The 21,848-nt window shown below is 40.9% G+C and overlaps 2 protein-coding genes across 6 annotated transcripts in view; one reads left to right on the top strand and one right to left on the bottom strand.

The window, feature by feature from the left end:
• Positions 1 to 21,848, top strand: part of cenpp (centromere protein P) — a 348,905-nt gene that overhangs the window by 251,925 nt on the left and 75,132 nt on the right. The gene's annotated exons all lie outside the window — the stretch shown is intronic.
• LOC132822295 (extracellular matrix protein 2-like) overlaps positions 1,365 to 21,848 on the bottom strand; it is an 80,937-nt gene continuing 60,453 nt past the window's right edge. For 2 of the 3 annotated variants that reach the window (XM_060835491.1, XM_060835490.1), the window contains exons 8-11: positions 21,109 to 21,248; positions 20,398 to 20,724; positions 17,709 to 17,868; positions 1,365 to 1,770 (exon numbers count right to left, since the gene is read on the bottom strand). In XM_060835491.1, coding sequence (XP_060691474.1) covers positions 1,618 to 1,770; positions 17,709 to 17,868; positions 20,398 to 20,724; positions 21,109 to 21,248 — 780 coding nt within the window. In that variant the 3' untranslated portion in view covers positions 1,365 to 1,617. Of the gene's footprint in view, positions 1,771 to 17,687; positions 17,869 to 20,397; positions 20,725 to 21,108; positions 21,249 to 21,848 lie in introns of all 3 variants that reach the window. The other variant, XM_060835492.1, reaches the window with a different exon arrangement.

The following is a 21,848-nucleotide window of genomic DNA, read 5'->3' as shown; positions in this document are numbered from 1 at the left end:
CACCAACCAATCCAACCGCCCTGTGGCTGAACACTTTAACTCCCCCTCCCACTCCGCCAAGGACATGCAGGTCCTTGGCCTCCTCCATCGTCAGACCATGGCAACATGACGCCTGGCAGAAGAGCGCTTCATCTTCTGCCTAGGAACCCTCCAACCACAAGAGATGAATGCAGATTTCTCCAGCTTCCTCATTTCTCCTCCCCCCCACCTTATCTCAGTCCCAACGCTCGAACTCAGCACCGCCTTCTTGACCTGAAATCTTCTTCCCAACCTCTCCGCCCCCACCCTCTCATCGGTCTATCACCCTCACCTTAACCTCCTTCCACCTATCGCATTCCCAATGCCCCTCCCCCAAGTCCCTCCTCCCTACTTTTTATCTTAGCCTGCTTGGCACACCTCTTCATTCCTGCAGAAGGGCTTATGCCCAAAATGTCGATTCTCCTGCTCCTTGGATGCTGCCTGACCTGCTGCGCTTTTTCAGCAACACATTTTTCTGCTCTGATCTCCAGCATCTGCAGTCCTCACTTTCTCCCAGATTATTGGTTATCTATCCTCTCCACCTCATCTCCATTGTTGTGGATAGGGATGTGTCCTCCTTTCTTCCTGAAGTCAGTGATCAGTTCTTTAGTTTTGTTGACATTGAGGAAGAGATTGTTCTCACTGTATCGCGACACCAAGTATTCTATCTCCTTCTCGTATTCTGACTAGTCATTGTTTGGTATCAGGCCTCTTTTCAAATTAACCTTCCTGCAATCGAGTGATTGAGTAAAGAAGCAGAGCTTCGTACCTCCTCACCCAGGAACATAACAATTTGGGGGTATCTCATTCCATATCATAAAGAATTAGAGACCCTTATCCAGGGACCATTCTGAGGAGTACTCAACTTGGAAAAAAAATGAAAGCATGCTCAGGAAAACACAAATGGACACTATTTCATTGGCAACATTTGAGCCCAACGCAGAGAGAAGAAAAAAAAATCTCTCGCTCACATAACTTATATCCTCTCAAAAGAATTGCCCAGTGAAATAGCAACTGAGGAAAATGTCATTTCACTGAGTTGTACAAGTTTCACTACTAATGCTGATACAAGACAACAACTAAACAAATGTAGACGCTGGATTCAATCTCACAACTAAAGGACTCTAAGAACTTGAGACCGCATCTGTTTTTATTGTGTTGTAATCACTTATTTTGTAATCCCAATGATAATATCCCCTAAAGAATTCAGTAGACTTGTAGTCAACACCACATGATTGATCTATTTGCGTCTGATCACAGGTGCCAACCACAAACCAAGTTCTTGCTGAGTATGATGGATACAGTGTAAATCATGAAAATTATTGAATAGCTGTTTCTAAGCTGCATATTGTTTTGGTACATTTTTAATGACATTTGAGAAAACAGAAAAATGTAATATTTTACTCTAACCATCAAAGTCACATATTGATTCCAGGGGCGGCATGGTGGCCCAGTGGTTAGCACTACTGCCTCACAGCGCCAGGGATGCAGATTCGATTCCAGCTTTGGGCAACTGTCTGTGTGGAGTTTGCACATTCTCCCTGTATCTGCATGGGCTTCCTCTGAGTGCTCTGGTTTCCTCCCACAGTCCAAAGATGTTCAGATTAGGTGAATTGGCCATGCTAAATTGCCTGTAGAGTTAGGTGCATTAGTCAGAGATGAATGTAGGGAAATGGGTCTGGGTGGGTTGCTGTATGGAGGGTTGGTGTGGACTTGTTGGGCCGAAGGGTCAGTTTCCAAACTGTAGGGAATCTAAATAAAAATAAAATAAATAAGATATGGAAGTGGAAAATACCATCAGAGCATGACATAAAACTGATATAAATTCTAGTAATGTTATTGAACTTGCCACCACAAGAAGACAAACTTAGTGTTTGTCTAAAAACTCTGTTGTCTTTCAATAAAGTTGAGACAAAATAAATTGTATTTTGGAAAATTGGTTTGAAACTTTCACACAATGTTAAACAAAAATAATTGAAATTGTCATCATATTAACCCATAATCTTTTGAAACTGTTGGAACATTACAACAGAGATGGAAGAAGAGCAAACTCTTTCATTACCTTCACAATTCCATCGATCATAAAATAAATTAACTTATTATACCCAGTTCCTGATATGGCTAATCGTATACTTTATAATATAGATTAAAAATATTGGAGCTGGCTGATCTTATTGTGAACGGCAGTGACCATATCTGCTGCAAGTGTTGGTTGCTGGAAGAACTCCGGATCAGAATTGATGATGTGGAATCTGAGGGCAGTCACACTTGGTAGATTAAATAATTCAAATTCAAATTCAGTAAGTGAGGCAGGTAGGGGGATTCTGAGTTCAGACATGGAGGAGCTTCAGCCCTTGACCTTGTCCAACAAGTATAAGATTTTTGCTCCCTGTGTGGATGAGGAAAAGGGTTATGGACAGGATGAGCCAGCTAACCACGGCACCATGATGCAGAAGGCCATTCAAGAGGGGGGAGCAAAAAGACAAGTAATTGTTATAGGGGATTCTATAATTAGGGGAAAGATAGTATCCTTTGCGAGCTGGATCAGAAATCCCGCATGTTGTGTTGCCTGCCTGGTGCCAGGGTGCAGGACATCTCCGACCAGCTTGAAAGAATACTGGAGCGAGAGTAAGAAGAGCCAATTGTTGTGGTTCACATTGGCACTAACAACATAGGCAAGGCTAGGAAGGAGGATCTTTTGGGAATTATCAAGTACTGGGAAGGAAATTGAAGAACAGGTCCTCAAGGGTCATAATCTCTGGATTACTGATTTCTTATCCCTATGCGAATTACATGCTATTTGGCATAGGGATAAGAAAATTATAGAAGTACACACATGGCTAAGAGATTCCATTTCATGGGACATTGGAATAGTTTTGGAACGGGGGTGATCTGTACCGATGGGACCGTCTCCACCTGAACCGATCTGGAACCCACTGTTCTAATGAAAGGGATAAATAGGGTGGTCACTAGGACTTTAAACTTGTGAGGCGGGGGTAAGGGAAAGGAAAAGCAACAAAGAGTATGGAGTCAAGTAGAAAGATAAGCAGCAGGTTAGCGTGTGTGCAGGATTTAAGTTCAAGGCAGACTAGGAATGAAACGAAAAGGAAGGATATCTTAGGACATATTACTAGAGATATTGGAAGTCATGAGGATGAGAAAATAAGCATTAAGGCGCTTTACATGAATGCTCATAGTACTCACAACAAAGTAGATGAATTAACGGCACAAATTGTGAATGATTATGATGTGATAGGCATCACAGAGACGTGGTTGCGGGGGTTCAGGACTGTCAGTTAAACATTCAAGGATTTACAACTTCTCGAAAAGACGAGGAGGTGGGCAGAGGGACAGAGTTGCCTTGTTAGTTAAGAATGAAATTAAATCTATGGCACTGAATGACAGAGAGTTAGATGATGTGGAGTCTGTGCGGGGGGGAGTTACGGAACCACAAAAGCAAAAAAACCATTATGGGAGTTACATACAGACCTCCTAAAAGTGGTCAGGACTAGGGGCGCAAGATGTTCCGGGAAATAGATAAGGCATGTCAATAAGGCAAATTCACCGTGATCATGAGGTCTTCAATATGCAGGTGGGTTGAGTGAATAATGTTGCTGGGGTATCCAAAGAAAGGGAATTTATGGAATGCTTACAGGATGGCTTGTTGGAACAGCTCGTGATGGAGCCCACAAGGGAGCAGGCTATTCTGGACTTAGTGCTATGAAATGAGCCAGGCTTTATATCGACACAGACTTTATAAAAGATCTTAAAGTAAGGGAACACTTAGGACGCAGCAAATATAATATGATAGAGGTCAGTCTGCAGTTTGAAAGAGAGAAGGCAAAATGGGTTGTAATGGTGTTACAGTGAAACAAAGATAATTACAGGGGTGTGAGAGAAGAACTGACAAAAATTGACTGGAAGCAGAGCCTAGTGGGGAAGACAGTAGAACAACAATGGCAGGAATTTCTGGGTGTAATTGAGGACACAGTACAGAGGTTAATCCCAAGTAAAAGAAAGATTATCCGGGGGTGGGGGGAATTAGACAGCCATGGCTGACAAAGAAAGTCAGGAAATGTATCAAAGAAAACGAGAGAGCCTATAAAGTGGCCAAGAGCACTGGGAAATCAGAAGATTTGGAAGACTACAAAAAAAAGAGGATAACACAGAGAGAAATGAGGAAGGAGAGGATCAACTATGAAGGTAAGCTGGCCAGTAATATTAGAAATGGCAGCAAAAGTTTCTTTCAATACATGAGAAACAAACGAGAGGCAAAAGTAGACATTGGACTGCCCCAAATTGATGCAGGAAGGCTAATGATGGGAGATAAGGAAATAGCTGAAGAACTTCATAAGTACTTTGCATCAGTCTTCACAGTGGAAGGCATGAGTAATATCCCAATAATTAAGGAGAGTCAGGGGCAGAGTTGAGTATGGTGGCCATTACAAAAGAGAAAGTGCTAGAAAAGCTAAAAGGTCTAAAAATTGATAAATCTCCTGGCCCCGATGGGCTACATCCTAGAGTTCTGAGGGAGGTGGCTGAGGAAATAGCAGAGGCGTTGGTTGTGGTCTTTCAAAAGTCACTGGAGTCAGGGAAAATCCCAGATGTTTGGAAAATTGCTTTTGTAATCCCCTTGTTCAACAAAGTATCAAGACGATAGATGTAAAATTATAAGCCGATTAGCCTAACCTCAGTTGTAGGTAAAACTCTAGAATCCACCATTAAGGATGAGATTTCTAAGTTCTTGAAAGTGCAGGATCAAATTTGAACAAGTCAGCATGGATTTAGTAAGGGAAAGTTGAGCCTGACAAGCCTGTTAGAATTCTTTGAAGAGGTAACAAGTAGGTTAGACCAGGAAACCCAGTGGATGGTATCTATCTAGACTTCCAAAAAGCTTTTGATAAGGTGCCTCATGGGAGGCTGCTGAGAAAGGTGAGAACCATTGGTGTTTGAGGTGAGCTACTGGCATGCATTGAGGATTGGATGCCTGACAGAAGGCAGAGAGTTGGGATAAAAGGTTAGTTTTCAGAATGGCAGCTGTGATGTTCCACAGGGTTCAGTGTTGGGCTGCAGCTGTTCACTTTATAAATTAATAATCTGGATGTAGGGACTGGGGACATTCTGGCGAAGTTTGCAGATGCTGCAAAGTTAGGTGGACAGGCAGGTAGTACTATCTAATCTTGACTCTAATTTCCAGCATCTGCAGTACCCACTTCTAGGCAGGTAGTACTGAGGAGGTGGTGAGGCTGCAGAAAGATTTAGACAGTTTTGGAGAGTGAAACAGGAAATGGCTGATGAAATTCAACATGAGCAAATGCAAGGTCTTGCATTTTGGAACAAAGAATACAGGCATGGACTATTTTCTAAACGGTAAGAAAATTCATTAAACTGAAGTACAAAGGGATCTGGGGGTGCTCATTCAGGATTCTCTAAAGGTTGACTTGCAGGTTCAGTCCATGATTAAGAAAGCGAATGTACTGTTGTCATTTATCTCAAGAGGGTTAGAATATAAAAACAGCGATGCACTTCAGAGACTTTATAAAAGTTCAAGTTAGGCCCCATTTAGAATATAGTGTCTAATTTTGGGCCCCACACCTCAGGAAGGACATACTGGCACTGGAACGTGTCCAGCGGAGATTTAGATTAGATTAGATTACTTACAGTGTGGAAACAGGCCCTTCGGCCCAACAAGTCCACACCGACCCGCCGAAGCATATACCACCCAGACCCATACTCCTACATTTACCCCTTCACCTAACACTACGGGCAATTTAGCATGGCCAATTCACCTAACCTGCACATTTTTGGGCTGTGGGAGGAAACCGGAACACCCGGAGGAAACCCACGCAGACACGGGGAGAATGTGCAAGCTCCACACAAAGTCGCCTGAGGCGGGAATTGAACCCGGGTCTCTGGCGCTGTGAGGCAGCAGTGCTAACCACTGTGCCACCGTGCCGCCCCTAAAACGGATTTAAACGAATGATCCCTGGAATGGTCGGCCTAACATACAATGAACAGCTGAGGATCCTGATATTGCATTAATTAGAGTTTAGAAGGTTAGGGGAGATCTAATAGAAACTTCCGAAATAATGCATGGCTTAGAATGAGTGGATGCTGGGAAGTTGTTTCCGTTAGGCGGGGAGACTAGGACCCATAGGCACAGCCTTAGAATTAGAGGGGTCAATTTAGAACGGAAATGAGGAGACATTTCCTCAGCCAGAGAGTGGTGGGTTTGTGGGTCTGCCACGGAGTGCAGTGGAGACCAGGACGTTAAATATTCTCAGGGCAGAGATCGATAAATTCTTGATCTTGCAAGGAATTTAGGGCTACGGGGAGAGTGTGGGTAAGTGGAGTTGAAATGCCCATCAGCCATGATTAAATGGAGGAATGGACTCGATGGGCTGAATGGCTTTACTTCCTCTCCTATATCTTATGGTCTTAAAAAGATCCATTAACTCTGTTTCTTTATTTGCACAAAAGTATTGGTTTACTATAAACTAGAACTTGCTCCATGAAGATACAATGCTGATTGATGCAAGCAGTTTTTAGTATGGAAATATAAATGTCTACCCCTCCAAATAAACCAAATCACGCAGACACAAGTGCCTATACACACATGTGTATATACACATATCAGGCAGAGGTTCATTTTGAGAAAAAACATGTTGGCCAAGAATTGTTTGTCATTGAAAGACATAAAGGTTCTGATGGCTATCAGTTTGGTTCTGGCACACGTAGGCAGGCACCTATACGAGACTTGTCTCTGGGATCTTGATAGATGCAAAGATCCTTCAGAAACATGTAATTGAGAAGTCTTGCAGTCACTCTACAAGAGGACAGTCAGATTTCTTATTGGAGTCCCATCACGGGTTCTGTAGGAATAGGAAAGATTAACTGAAATATTAATTTATAATTATTTATGTCATGTTAATGTCTGGAAGAAATTAATACATGATATGGATTCTTTAGGAGATCGTTTCAATTTTGATAGAATGGGAAGCTGGTAGTAACAGATGGGCCATTCATTAAACACACACTTGTATAAATGAAAAAAAAAGTACCAGGATGGATGCCAGGTTGTATATGAACTTAGAGGAAAATTTACCAGTCCAAGAAATGACCTAAGCTTCTGGACAGACATGGGAGCCAGGATACCTTTGATCACTGTCACCTTGTAGGGGGGTGGCCTGGAATGTTTCCCTTCTTAGGCATACACCTGCCTTGGAAAAATGTCTGAGGATGATATCCAAGTTCTCTAAGTGCTCCTTATTAGTTTTCCCTGTTATTACGATGTTATCTAAGTGAATTGTCATGATTTGGAGGTGCTGGTGTTGGACTGGGGTGTACATAGTTTAAAAATCACACAACACCGGGTTATAGTCCGACAGGTTTATTTGGAAGCACTAGCTTTTAGAGCACTGCTCCTTCAACAGGTGGTTGTGGTGAAGGAACAGCACTCCGAAAGCTAATGCTTCCAAATAAACCTGTTGGACTATAACCTGGTGTTGTGTGATTTTTCACTCGGTAAGTAGTGAAATAGAGTCAGAGAGATGTACGGCACGAAAACAGACCCTTCAGTCAAACTCGTCCATACCAACCAGATAAGCTAAGTTAATCTAGTCCCGTTTACCAGCATTTGGCCCTTATCCCTCTAACCCTTTCTATTTATATACTCATCTAGATGCCTTTTTAATGTTGCAATTGCACCAGACTCCACCACTTCCTCTGGCAGCTCATTCCATACACACATCACCCTCTGTGTGAAAAAGTTGCCCTTTCGGTCCCTTTTACATCTTTCCTCTTTCACCCTAAAGATATGCCCTCTAGTTCTGGACTCCCCCACCCCAGGAAAAAGACCTTGTCTGTTTATCCTATCCATGCCCCTCATGACTTGATACACCTCTATAACCTCAGCTTCTGATGCTCCAGGGAAAACGTCCTCAGCCTATTCGGCCTCTCCGTATAGATCAAGTCCGCCAGCCCTGGCAACATCCTTGTAAATCTTTTCTGACAACATTCTTCCAAAAGGAGGGAGGTCAGAATTGCGCACAATGTTCCAAAAGTTGCTAACCATATGTCCCATACAGCCGAAATATGATGTCCCAACTCCTATATTCAATGTTATGACCCTAATTAAAGAAAACATTCTATACGCCTTCTTCACTGTCTTATCTATCTGAGACTCCACTTTCAAGGAACTGTGAACCTGCACTCCAAGGTCTCTTTGTTCAGCAACACTCCCTCGAACCTTACCATTAAGTGTGTAAGTCCTGCCCTGATTTGCCTTTCCAAAATGCAGCACCTCACACTTATCTAAATTAAACTCCTTTTGCCACACCACATGATGTAGACCTCGAAAAATGTTCTTCGTTGTCCACTGAAAAATCGAACAGGCTGACGATACCCTGAATGGCAGTCTCATACAAGCCCTTATGAATATTAATTATGGCAGACTTCTGGGAATCCTGGACTAAATGCAATTGCAAGTAAGTGTGGCTAATGTCCACTTTTGTGAAGCAGGGGCCAGCTTTGGTAAAAAAATTTCTATCCATTGGATTGGAGATTTATTCAGTTTCAAAAATGGTTTACCATTTGTTTGAAATACCCACAAAGGCTATCTGACCCTTTGGGCTTCAAAATCATTACAACTGGTGCTATCCATTCTGCAGATTGGACTGGGTTTGATGATTCCTTCACTTTCCAAACTTCTTATTTCTACCTCTACTTTTGCCAGTAAGGCAAAAGGAATTGGGCAGGTCTAATGGCTTCCTATTCAACCAGCAAGGTGGGCCTGGCCACTCTGATAGTCCCTAGACCCTCCTGGAAGACTTCTGGGTATTTAATTGGATTTCACTCAGGCAGCCATTTTCTAATTCAGACATGTTGAGTCAAGCTAGGTCAACGTCTGCAAACAGTTTTGCCCCTGTTAACTTTGGCCTAAGCCTATTACCACAATCACTGGTAACTGAACCAGCTGCTTTTCAAGAGATCAGAACAGACATTGTATCCATAATCTGTAATATTTACCTGGTATAGGTTCTTAGCTTAGCTGAGGTCTTGCACAAAGTTAAAGGCTGGAGTGCAATGCAAATTTTATTAAAAACAGATTCTGCAACCACTGATATGGCTGCATCAGTATCAACCTCCATTAAAACCAGATGACCATTTAACCAGAAGCTTACCTTGATTGATATTGATTTTAATGTTGCTAAGCAATTTAATTGTTCCAAACCAGGTGTAGGTGAACTTCCCAGGATATGAACCCTCCTAGATATTGGCCTATGAGTTATCTCACTCAATTTAGATCTAGTAGGACTCTGTTGCTGTTTCGAATCCGCATACAGGCAACAGCTATAATGGCTGAACAGGGACTGAATGAGGCTGTGCAATTGCTTGCACTCAAGCTCCATCAGACTGGCAGGAATGTCCATTTCCATCAGAATATCTTACAATTCGTATACTCCATTTGCCACATTTTCCAATGATACTGCCAGTTGTAGTGCCTGCTTGAAGTCCAGTTGAGCTTCAGCTAGCAGAGGTTCTTGCATAATTGCATCATTAGTCCCGTATAACAAATAGTCTCTAAGCATCTCATTAAAGATTAAAGCAAATTGACAGGCCTCTGCAGTTGTCATAGCCTACTCAAACACCCTGATACAGATTCCCCGGTTCTCGAATTGCCACGTAAATACTATAGCGTTTTGAATTAAAGGAGGTTTGGGATCGTAATATTCCTTAACTATATAAACCAATTCTTGAAAGCCTTTAGTATCTGATGCCTCAGGGAAAGTTAGGCTCCGAATGAGAGAAAAAACTGCAGTTTCACATGCTGTCAGGAGAATTGCTTATTGTTTGTTGTCTGCCACAATGTCCCAATAACCCATTTTGTCTACATACTACGCCCATTGCTCGATGGCAGGGTTGAATGAGTCAAACTTCCCAAACAAACAAATAATGTTGCTTACCCCAACTCAAAGACTACTACTGTGAGCGAGTTTTTTCAAAACTGTGCTTTACTCTCGTCTCCATTGAAGTAGATCCATAGAGGCCGACATCTCATCACCAAATCACCCTTTGTTTAAACATGGACAGTCCTTGACTATAATGCTGCCTCATACAGAGTCAAGTACAGAGTGTCCATACCTCTGACACTCAACCTTTTTATGGAAGCTAGAGCTCCCTGACTGGACCAGATTAATCAGGGAACTCATTCTGAGATTGAGCTGGCTGACCTTGTTTCGATCACTACAGTACCAAATACCTTGTACTTTGCTACATAAAACTCCATCTAACAAATTTTTGTCCACTCACTCAACCAGTCTAGATTTCCTTGAGAGAATATTTGAGCAGTTTTGCGCCTGTGTATAAGGAAGGATGTGCTGGTGTTGCAGGGAGCCTTGAAGGTTTACAAGAATGATTCCAGGAATGAAAGGCTTGTCATATGAGGAATAGTTGAGGATTCTGGGTCTCTGCTCCATGGAGTTTAGAAGGATGAGGGGGGATTTAATTAGTATTCACAGAATACTGATAGGCCTGGATAGAGTGGATTTGGAGAAGATGTTTCCACTAGCAGGTTGAGATTAAGGCCTGAGGACACACCCTCAGAATTTAGGGACACCACTGAGATCATTAGGAATTTCGTCAGCCAGAGATAATCTGTTGAGCTTATTGCCTCAAAAGGCTGTGGAGGCCAAGTCGTTGATTGTAATTGAGACAGAGAAATAGGTTCTTGAGTGTTAAGAGAATCAAACGTTCCGGGAAGAACGCTGGAGCGTGGGGTTACAAATATATCAGCCATGATTGGATGGCTGAACAGACTCAGTGAGCAAATGACCTAATTCTGCTCCTACATCTTATTGCCTTATGTCCTCATCCAACATGCTCTCCCACCTATTTTTATGTAGCTAATAAATTTGGATACACTCTGTCCCCTCCTCCCTGTCATTACTATTGATAGTATCTAATTGAGGTGTTCAGACTGATCCTTGTGCCATCTGGTTACAAATTTCCATCTTGAAGAATTCCCATTGATCCCTACTCTCTTCTTCTATTTGGGATTTATTATCATTAGTACTGCATATGTATGCAAAAATGCAGTAAATTTAAAAATGCATTTTGGTTTATCTTTGGCATGATTTCAAGATACTTAAAGACATAATTTACATACAATTGTTTCAAGCAACGAACATGCTGATTATTTTTCACACACTTGTTTAAAGCGCATGAAGCTTTTGGCACCTTGTATCAACGTTCTTGACTGAGAACTTCGTTCTTATCAAAGAAGACGGATTCTGGGTAATCCAAGATGGATGACAGAAGAAATTTCTGGCTGGAACAGGATGCTCCTTTTTTGAGGGATTTTAGTTGTTGAAGTTGATTTCCTCGAATTCCAGAAGCAACAGTTACTGTATTATATGCTGTTGCATTGTTTTGAAACTTAGGAGAAAAAAAGATTCAAAATAACAGCACTTTTCAAAGGGAGAGGGACAAACAAAGGCAGCACATGGTCAGGTCAATGCAGGGGGGAGAAAGAGAAAGAAACCTACACTGCTAACTGACACAGCAGTGAACCAGTGCAGTTACTTCATTTGCTGTTGAATTCATTTATCGCTGGACATTGTAGTGCGTCTAGGAAAATTAACAAACAGTGAACTTCACAACTAATTGATTAGATTAGATTACTTACAGTGTGGAAATAGGCCCTTCAGCCCTACACGTCCACACCGACCCGCCGAAGCGCAACCCACCCATACCCCTACATTTATCCCTTACCTAACACTATGGGCAATTTAGCTTGGCCAATTCACCTGACCCGCACATCTTTAGACTGTGGGAGGAAACCGGAGCACCTGGAGGAAACCCACGCAGACACGGGGTGAACGTACAAACTCCACACAGACAGTCGCCTGAGGCGGGAATTGAACCCGGGTCTCTGGCGCTGTGAGGCAGCAGTGCTAACCACTGTCTTGGAGGAACCTGTTTGGGAGAGGTCACAGCATAGAAACAGGTAAGTGAGTAGTTTTAAGTATAGCCTTGCTGTAAATCCACACTAGTGAGTAGAGTGTATTATTTCTTGATTATATGCTTTATTGAGATATGTTTCTTGATTAAACTTAAAATATAAGCTGTAAGTATTAAGGTAGCTTGGAACAGTGTTCTGTAGAGCAATAAGACGGTGCTATTTTCTGGGTCTGTAGATTGGAAGAAGCAAAAATAGCCTTTAGTAGGGTGATATGCTCTTTTTGGCAAAAGTGAGGACTGCAGATGCTGGAAACCAGAGTCTAGATTATAGTGCTGCTGAAAAAGCACAGCAAGCCAGGCAGCATCCGAGGAGCAGAAAAATCGATGTTTTGGGCAAAAGCCCTTTATCAGGAACGGAGGCAGGGAGCCTCCAGGGTGGAGAGATAAATGGGAGGCGGGCGGGCGGGGGGGGGCGGAGGGTGGCGCGGTACTCTTCTTGTCAGGTGTGGGAGTTTAGGGAGAGGTTATGTGTTACTGAGAATTACATCTGCAATAAATGACATTGGTTGCGAATCCTATCAGGTAGTGACTATCCCCATTTCAAAAAGGTATGCTATTTTGGAAAATGTAGGGGTTGGTGGATTCTCAGGTGTATGTAGCATGATCAGCCAAGTTTCTGGTACCGGGACTGGCTCTAATGCAATGAGGTGTACGTCGAGTTCCAAGAGATCGAATGTGTTAGGGAACTGTCTAGTCCGAGGTACAGAAAGATGTTTCTTTGGCCAGCAGCGAAAAATCAGAATGGTGTGTTGCTTCCCTGGTGCCAAGTTCAAGGATGTCTTAGAGAAGGTGCAGAATGTTCTCAAAGGAGGAGAGAGACCAACAGGAGGTCGTTGTACACATTGGAACTAACAATATAGGAAGGGAAAAGGATGAGATTCTAAAGGGAGAATATAGAAAATTAGGCAGGAATTTTAAACGAGGTCCTCGAGGGTAGTAATATCTGGATTACTCCCGATGCTACGAGCTAGTGAGGGTTGGAATAGGAGGAGAGAGCAGATAGATGCATGGCTAAGGAGCTGGTGTATGGGAGAAGGATTCGCATTGAAATCTCTTCTGGGGAAGAAGTGACCTATACAAGAAGGATGGATTGCACCTGAATTGGAAGGGGACTAATATACGGGCAGGGAGATTTGCTCAAGCTGCTCAGGAGAATTTAAACTCGTAAGGTGGGCGGGTGGGATCCATGGAGATAGTGAGGAAAGACTTCAATCTGAGACTGGTACAATTGAGAAAAGAAGTGAGTCAAATAGTCAGGGCAGGCAGGGACAAAGCAGAGAACAAGGTAGGACTGATAAATTAAACTGCATTTATTTCAATGCAAGGGACCTAACAGGGAGGACAGATGAACTCATGGCATGGTTAGGGACATGGGACTGGAATATCATAGCAATTTCACAAACGTGGCTCAGGGATGGACAGGTCTGGCAGCTTGATTTTCCAGGATATAAATGCTACAGGAAAGACAGAAAAGGAGGCAAGGGAGGAAGGGGAGTGGTACTTTTGATAAGGGATAGCATTACACCTGTACTGAGGGAGGATATTCCGGGAAGCTATTTGGGTGGAACTGAGAAATAAGAAAGGGATGATCACTTTCTTGGGATTGCATTATAGACCCCCTAATAGTCAGCAGGAAATTGAGAAACAAATTTGTAAGGAGATCTCAGTTATCTGTAAGAATAGTAGACTGGGACTGCCATAGTTTTAAGGGTTTAGGTGGAGAGAAATTTGTTAAGTGTGTAAAAAAAAATTCTAATTCAGTAGGTGGATGTACCACCAAAAGAAGATGTAAAACTTGATCTACATTGGGAAATAAGGCAGGGCAGGTGACTGAAGTGTCAGTGCCCCCACTTTGGGGCCAGCGACCATAATTCTATTAGTTTTAAAATAATGATGGAAAAGGATAAATGAGAGCTAAAAGTTGAAGTTCTAAATTGGAAGAACGCCAATTTTGACGGTATTAGGCAAGAACTTTCAAAAGCTGATTGTTCGCAGGTAAAGGGATGGCTGGAAAATGGGAAGCCTTCAGAAATGAGTTAACAATAGTCCAGAGACAAGACTTCCTGTTAGGGTGAAGGGAAAGGCTGGTAGGTGTAGGGAATGCTGGATGACTAAAGAAAAAGAAGGAAGCATATGTCAGGTATAGACAGGAGAGATGAGTAGATCCTTAGAAAAGTATAAAGCCAGTAGGAGTATATTTAAGAGAGAAATTAGGAGGGTGAAAAGGGGACATGAGAGAGCTTTGGCAAATAGGATTAAGGAGAATCCAAAAGGCTTTTACAAATATATTAAGGAGAAAAGGATAACTAGAGAGAGAATAGGGCCCCTCAAAGATCAGCAAGGCAGCCTTTGTGTGGAGCCGGAGGAGATAGGGGAGATACTAAATGAGTATTTTACAACAGTGTTTACTGTGGAGAAGGACATGTCAGATATGGAATGTAGAGAAGTAGATGGTGACATCTTGAGAATGTCCACATTACAGAAGAGGAAGTGCTGGATATCTTGAAATGCATAAAAGTGGATTAATTCCCAGGACCTGATCAGATGTAGAGCTTAAAAATATGTTGCTGGAAAAGCACAGCAGGTCAGGCAGCATCAAAGGAATATGAGAATCGACGTTTCGGGCATAAGCCCTTCTTCAGGAATCCTGTTCCTTTGGTGCTGCCTGACCTGCTGCGCTTTTCCAGCAACACATTTGTAAGCTCTGATATCCAGCATCTGCAGTCCTCACTTTCTCGTCCCTGATTAGATGTACCCAAGAACTCTGTGGGAAGCTAGAGAAGTGATTGCTGGGCCCATTGCTGAGATATTTGTATCATCAGTAGTCACAGGTAAGGTGCTGGAAAACTGGAGGTTGACTAACGTGGTGCCACTGTTTAAGAAAGTTGGTAAGGACAAGCCAGGGAACTATAGACCAATGAGCCTAACGTTGATGGTGGGCAAGTTGTTGGAGGGAATCCTGAGGGACAGGATGTACATGTATTTGGAAAGGCAAGGACTGATTAGGGATAGTCAACATGGCTTTGTGCGTGGGAAATCATGTCTCACAAACTTGATTGAGCTTTTTGAGGAAGTAACAAAGAGGATTGATGAGGGCAGAGCGGTAGATATAATCAAATGTGATCAGTATGGCATTCGACAAGGTTCCCCATGGAAGACTAGTTAGCAAGGTTAGATCTCATGGAATATAGGGAGAACGAGCCAGTTATATACAGAACTGGCTTGAAGGTAGAAGACAGAGGATGTTGCTGAAGGGATGTTTTTCAGATTGGAGGCCTGTGACCCATGGAGTACTACAAAGATCGGTGCTGGGTCCACTACTTTTCGTCATTTATATAATTTGATGTGAGCGTAAGAGGTATAATTAGTAAGTTTGCAGCTGACACTAAAATTGCGGGTGTAGTGAACAACAAAAAAGGTTCCCGCAGATTACAATGAGAACTTGATCAGATGGCCAATGGGCTGAGGAGTGGCAAGTGGAGTTTAATTTAGATAAATGAAAGGTGTTGGATTTTGCGAAAGCAAATCTTAGCAGGACTTATACAATTAATGGTAAGGGCCAAGGGAGTGTTGCTGAACAAAAATACCTTGGAGTGCAGGTTCATAGCTCCTTGAAAGTAGTGTCGTGGCTAAATAGGATAGTGAAGGCAGCTTTTGGTATGCTTTCCTTTGTTGGTCAGAGCATTGACAATAGGAGTTGGGGGGATCATGTTGCAGCTGTACTTTTGGAATATTGTGTGCAGTTCTGGTCTCCTTCCTATTGGAATAATGTTGTGAAACTTGAAAGGGTTCAGAAAAGATTTACAAGAATGTTGCCAGGTTTGGAGCATTTGAGCTATCAGGAGAGGTTGAATAGCCTAGGGCTGTTTTCCCTGGAGCATCGGAGGCTGAGGGGTGACCTCAGAGAGGTTTATAAAATCATGAGGAGCATGGATAGGATAAATAGACAAAGTCTGCCCCTGGGGTAGGGGAATCCAGAACTAGAGGGCATAGGTTTAGGGTGAGAGGGGAAAGATAAAGAAGAGACCTAAAGGTCAACTTTTTCGAGTAGAGAATGGTACGTGTATTAAATGAGCTGCCAGAGAGAATAGTGGAGGCTGGTACAATTGCAACTTTTCAAAAGGATCTGGGTGGGTATATGAATAAGAAGGGTTTAGAGGGATATGGGCCGTGTGCTGGCAGGTGGGATTAGATTGGGTTGGGGTATCTGGTCGGCATGGACAAATTGGACTGGAGAGTCTGTTTCCGTGCTGTACATCTCTATGTCTCTATGACTCTCTAAGGGTACCTGGATCCAAAATGTTAAGTCTGTCTTCTCTCCTCAAATGCTGCTGGACCTGCTGAGTTTCTACAGGAATTTGTTTTTCTTTCAGATTTCTAACAACTGCAAGTTTTCATTTTGTTATCATGGTGATCAGAAGCAGAGATGAAGGGGTAGAGAAGTGAGGCTGATTGTCAAACCCTGCCCTTGTTTGTCTCCCTGAACATCCGCTCCACATGACTCTCACCCCTCAATTCTCCCCCTGAAAATGTCACTATCTTTTCCACTGTTACAAGACTTCAGTATTGCTGCACTCTTGGCCTCCAAAACAATGATGCTGCTAAAAGTGGCTGCTTTTTGGCTGACAGCCTGAAGCAGGCAGGATATCTTTGTCACAGGAGGGAATGCACCAAAAAGCTTTTCAGGTGACTATTTAAGTACTGGACTATTTAGGCACTGGATCAAACAGGCCTTCTCGTTAGTGGTAATGTGCATGTCCCACTCATAATGATGCCTATCTCCATACTTCAACTGCAAAGTGGAAAATTCTAACCCATATCTTTGTTTTAAATGGGATACTCTTTATCCTCAAACTGGGGATTACTCCTTAATTTTTGACACCCCACATGAATAAACATCTTTTTAGCATCTACTTGGTCAATTCTGCTCAGAATCTTCCCTGTTGTCAGTCTCAATTTTCTAAATTATAGTTACATGACTTGCTCAGCCTTTCTTTGTAAAACATATCCTTCTTCAGCAACTTGTATATTTGTTTCAGGTTTCTAGAATCTGCAGTTCTTTGTTTCATTTTAATGTTTGACATAAATGCTGTTGTTCTTTTGCACTACGACACTACTTTATGTAAAAATCAATTCTCAGTCCTTAAATGGATTCTCACAGTATTCCACCATGACACTTTTAACCCATTCGTATTTGGTAATTCAAATCTAAGTAATGATTTTCCAGACCAAACAAATTGTTAATTCTAAACATGTTTGTTCCTGACTTATTTAAATTAATGGCATTCTACTTGACTTGTTTATAAAACTTGTAAATATTTGTTGAATAGGTAGCTTCATGTGGCCATATAAGGCAGAGTCAGCAACATCTTTTAACTTCCAAGTAATATCCAATAAATTATTACATTTAATGACTAACAAAAGTGATTTATTACATGTCCATCTATCCTTTGCTTATGATAGATGCATAGGCAATTATTGACATAAAAACCATGAACTAGGTGTAGGTTTAGTGTACATTTCTTATCGCTCTAATGGGGACTCATTATTCTGCTTTGACAAAAGTGCAGTTAAACAAGAACACTTAAGCCACATGTCACACACAATTTTTGCTTCAAAACACATATGGATAAAAATGACTTTCGCACCTAGAATAGTTATTTTTTGACCTTTTGTGGTGTCAAGATCACACTTGAGTATTTTTCTATACAACAAAAGGCAGTTGGTGGGATTCTCCGTGTGTTTATATAATTGTTTTCGAGATGAAGTGTTCGAATTTCTGAGTCATCTTGATCATCCATTATGCAGATGGATTCCGGTGGAACATTTCTAGTTTAAAAAAAATTGCATTAGAGTTTATTTTCAAAAATCTCCTTTAGTTCAATGAACATTTTAATACACAACTCATTTTTTGGATTTAAATTATCTTGTGATCAGATGTGAGTTGGTTTGGGACACTGTCACTGAAGAGTCTGTTTCTGTGCTGTATGACTCTATGACTCTGTTGTGCTATCTCAAAAGGCAAGCACAGAGACTGTTCAGAAATCCAGTTCAAGACTTCCAGAGGTCCATTCTTATTGGAATAAAAATAAAAACAACACAAAGAGAAGACCTAAGTCTTAGAATAATGCAACTCAACTAATGTATGCCCTGTCCAAAATACCTATGTATACATTTTCTGAAATTTGATTGCTGTTACATGTTGGAATATATTGTAAAGATGTATTAATATAGATGCTTTAACATGACATAAGGGGGAAAGGGGGATGGTGCAGTCTTGAAATCAAGTAACACCACATTTCTCTCATGTGTCCAAAATAACTTCACATCTGTTGATTGTTTTGAGCTACATCAATATCCTTGTTCAACATTGAATTTTCATGAACGTGCCTCTCAAGGAACCTGTAGATATTTATGCTACATTAATGCATCATGGCAATTTTTTCATGCTCTCAATTTATGGATTCATTTGTTAAAATTAAGAACTTAGCAACCTGCACAGACGCCATTCATGCACAAATACATACTGTTGCAAGGAATGCTGTCTCGGCCCAGCTGTCACGAATATTTTTCTCAGTTTCCATGAGAAAGTTACCTTTGATGAATTACCCTGATCCTTCTACTCCCTGCATATTTCTGATGTATAGATGATATGTATACTATAATTGAAGCTACAAGTGCACATCGGAATTTTTCTTAAGCACTTAAAGCAATACAACCCATGCTCAAATTCAACTTTTAAATGGAATACTCTTAAGAGCTCTATCTTGTCAATGTACTGTTTGAGAAATCTGCACGTGTTCTCTACTTCTGGCATGCTGAAATGTACCTTTACAAATCAGTTACATGTTGGATTCTTATAGCTCTATAAGACCAGCTAAATCGGTTACCTTGTAATTTGGGCTCCAAACCATTAGCTCACCATGCAAACTCAAGCCAAAATGGGGCACATCAAATCTATCCTGTAGGATAATGACGATCCCAATCAGACCGTTGTTCACTGTATTATATTTACTCATGAATGGGCTTATGGCCACCACGTCTGGGCCTGGAAAATGTCTGGTCTAATTTAAGGAAGTGTGAAAAAACTTGGCAGATGGAATATGATGTGAGAAACTGAGATTATGCATTTTGGCAAAAGGTATAGAGTTACTGAATATTATTTAAGTGAAGAAAAACTGCCGAAAGCAATGGAAAAGAGGCTCTTGGGAGTCTTCATCCATGAACCACAAGATGAGGATCCTAATTTAGCAGGAAATAGGGAAGGCAAATGGAACGTTGGCCTTTATTTCAATGGGAATGAAATATGAAAGGAAGGAAGTTTTACTAAAATCAGACAAGGCACTAGTCAGATCACAACTGGAATACTGTGAACAATTTTGGGCTAATTACCGAAGGAAAGACTTACTGGCATTGGAGGCAGTTCAAAGAAGGTTCACTAGGCTGATACTGAGTATGATGGGACTGTCGTATGAGGCGAGGTTGAGTAGATTGAGTTTCTACTCAGAAGAATGAGAGGTGACCTTACTGGAACATACAAGATTCTTAGGGTTCTTAACAGCATAGATGCAGAAAGCTTGCTTCCCCTTTTGAAACAGTCACAATCAGAGGGTGTAATCTCAGAATAAGGGGTCACATATTTAAGACAGAGGTGAGAGGCATTTCTTCTCTAAATGTAAAGAATCTGTGCAAGTCTTCACCAGTGGCCTGTTGAAGCTGGGTCATCAAGTATATTCAAGTATAAAGGGATTTTTAATCAGTAAAGGAATCAAGGGTTATGGAGCAAAAGCAGGAAAGTTGTGTTGAGCATTTTCAGATCATCCAAGATCTTATTGAATAGCAGAGCAGACATAATGGTCTCAGTGACCTGCTTGTGCTCTTATGTCCTGTGGTCTTAAGTGCAATGTCAAAAGTTTCAACCACAAGACTCTCTCTTCAGCAATATGCAATTAATTTGAACAGCCATAATTGTTCTTATAACAGTAGACATGGCAAATATTTTGGCCAGAATAAGATCCTGAAAGCAGCACTGACATAAATGGCAAATAAGTAAGTTCAAATTTGTTGATGTTGGTCGAGGAGGGAGTGTTTGTTAGCACACACAATATTAACCTGCTATTCTTGAAAAGTTACCATAGGATCTTTAACAAACACATCAACGGCCTGACTATTCTGTGACTTGCTTGAAGGTCCACCTTTCTAATTGGTCTTTGTATTTGCTAAATTACATGGTCATTTCCTGGGATAGGGCTAAAACTGAAATCTTCTGACTGAGATATATTTTTCATTATCTACATTTTAGTTTACCCAAGAAAAACAGACCTGTTACCAATGATGTCTTGAATACTTTTCCATTACCTGATTAAGTTATCATTGAGTCTCAGAAAGTGAAGCGCCTTCATTTCAGCAATTCCAATGGGAATTTTTTTCAACATATTATGATCCAAAAACAATTCTCTCATAGTATTGTAGGTGCCAAAGAAAGAAACTGAGTCAATTCCATCGCTCATTAATTTGTTGAAAGACAGGTACAAAATTTCTAATCCTGGTTCCATGTGAGCAAATACAAAGCCTGGAATTCGCTCAATCTGGTTATGAACAAGTATAAGATACAGTAGACCTTTGGGTAGCAATGATGGGACGTGAATTATCTTGTTGTGTGAGAGATCCAGATATTCTAGGTTCCTAGATGATAAACAGGAATTTTTATTCACATTAAGTACAATTTGTGAGACATTACACCCTTCTACAAAATGCAGAAAATTATAACTTGTTCAAATCAAAAACTAAATTAGAACACGCTGATCATAGATCAATTGTCTTTCACTATGTCAATATGAAGGGCATGTTGGCATTTATATAGAATTAATATGATTTCTCGATTTTATTTCAGATGAATGTATCACTTATTTTACTTAATTTTAAAAAGAATTACAAGTTCATAATTGAATATTAACAATAATCAATTAAGTTCTTTAGATTTGACAGTTAGAAACAGTTAGCTTATAATATGTACATTATGACATTAGTTAATAGTTGAAAACATTTAATTATTACCAAATTACTCACTTGAGTTTTATCCAAGCAAATGGTGCTATCCTGGTTTCATCAAGCTTATTATTCCTGAGAACCATCACATTCAAATTGGTGGTCTTATTTAAACTAACTTCAGATATCTCTTCAATTTCATTGTCTTCAAGGTAAAGTTCCTGTGTTTTAATTAAAACAAAAATCACACTTGGTACCATATAAGGTCTATCTGCATAGTGCATCAATAGTACTCATTTAAAGATTTTTAAACAACTAAAAAACTTCAGTTGCTCAAAATCAGAAACAAAATGTTGGTTAAGGAAGGAGTGTTTGTCAGCACACACAACATTAGCCTGCTCTTCTTCAAAAGATACCATAGGATTTTTGGCAAACACATCAATGGCTTGACTATCAATGACTTGCTTGAAGCTCCACCCTTCCAATGGGCCTTTGGCATTTGCTAGATTACATGGTCATTTTCTGGGTCAGGGCTTAAACTACAACCTTCTGAGTGAGATATATTTTTCATTATCTACATTTTAGTTTACCCATGAAAAACAGATCTATTCCCCATGGTATCTTGAATACTTTTCCATCACCTAATTAAGTTATCAATGAGTCTCAGAAAGTGAAGTGCCTTCATTTCAGCAATATCAATGGGGAAAAAGCAAAGTTTCAGGTCCAGTGTTCCCTATTCAGAACATCTCAAGCTTTGTCTGGCATTTAATAAGTTCATGGCTGATCTGTTTGTGTTTTAAATTCTACAGTACTCCAATTAC

This window comes from Hemiscyllium ocellatum, chromosome 14 (assembly GCF_020745735.1).
Source record: "Hemiscyllium ocellatum isolate sHemOce1 chromosome 14, sHemOce1.pat.X.cur, whole genome shotgun sequence".
Taxonomy (NCBI): Eukaryota; Metazoa; Chordata; class Chondrichthyes; order Orectolobiformes; family Hemiscylliidae; genus Hemiscyllium; species Hemiscyllium ocellatum.
This window is presented reverse-complemented; position numbering and strand designations above follow the sequence as displayed.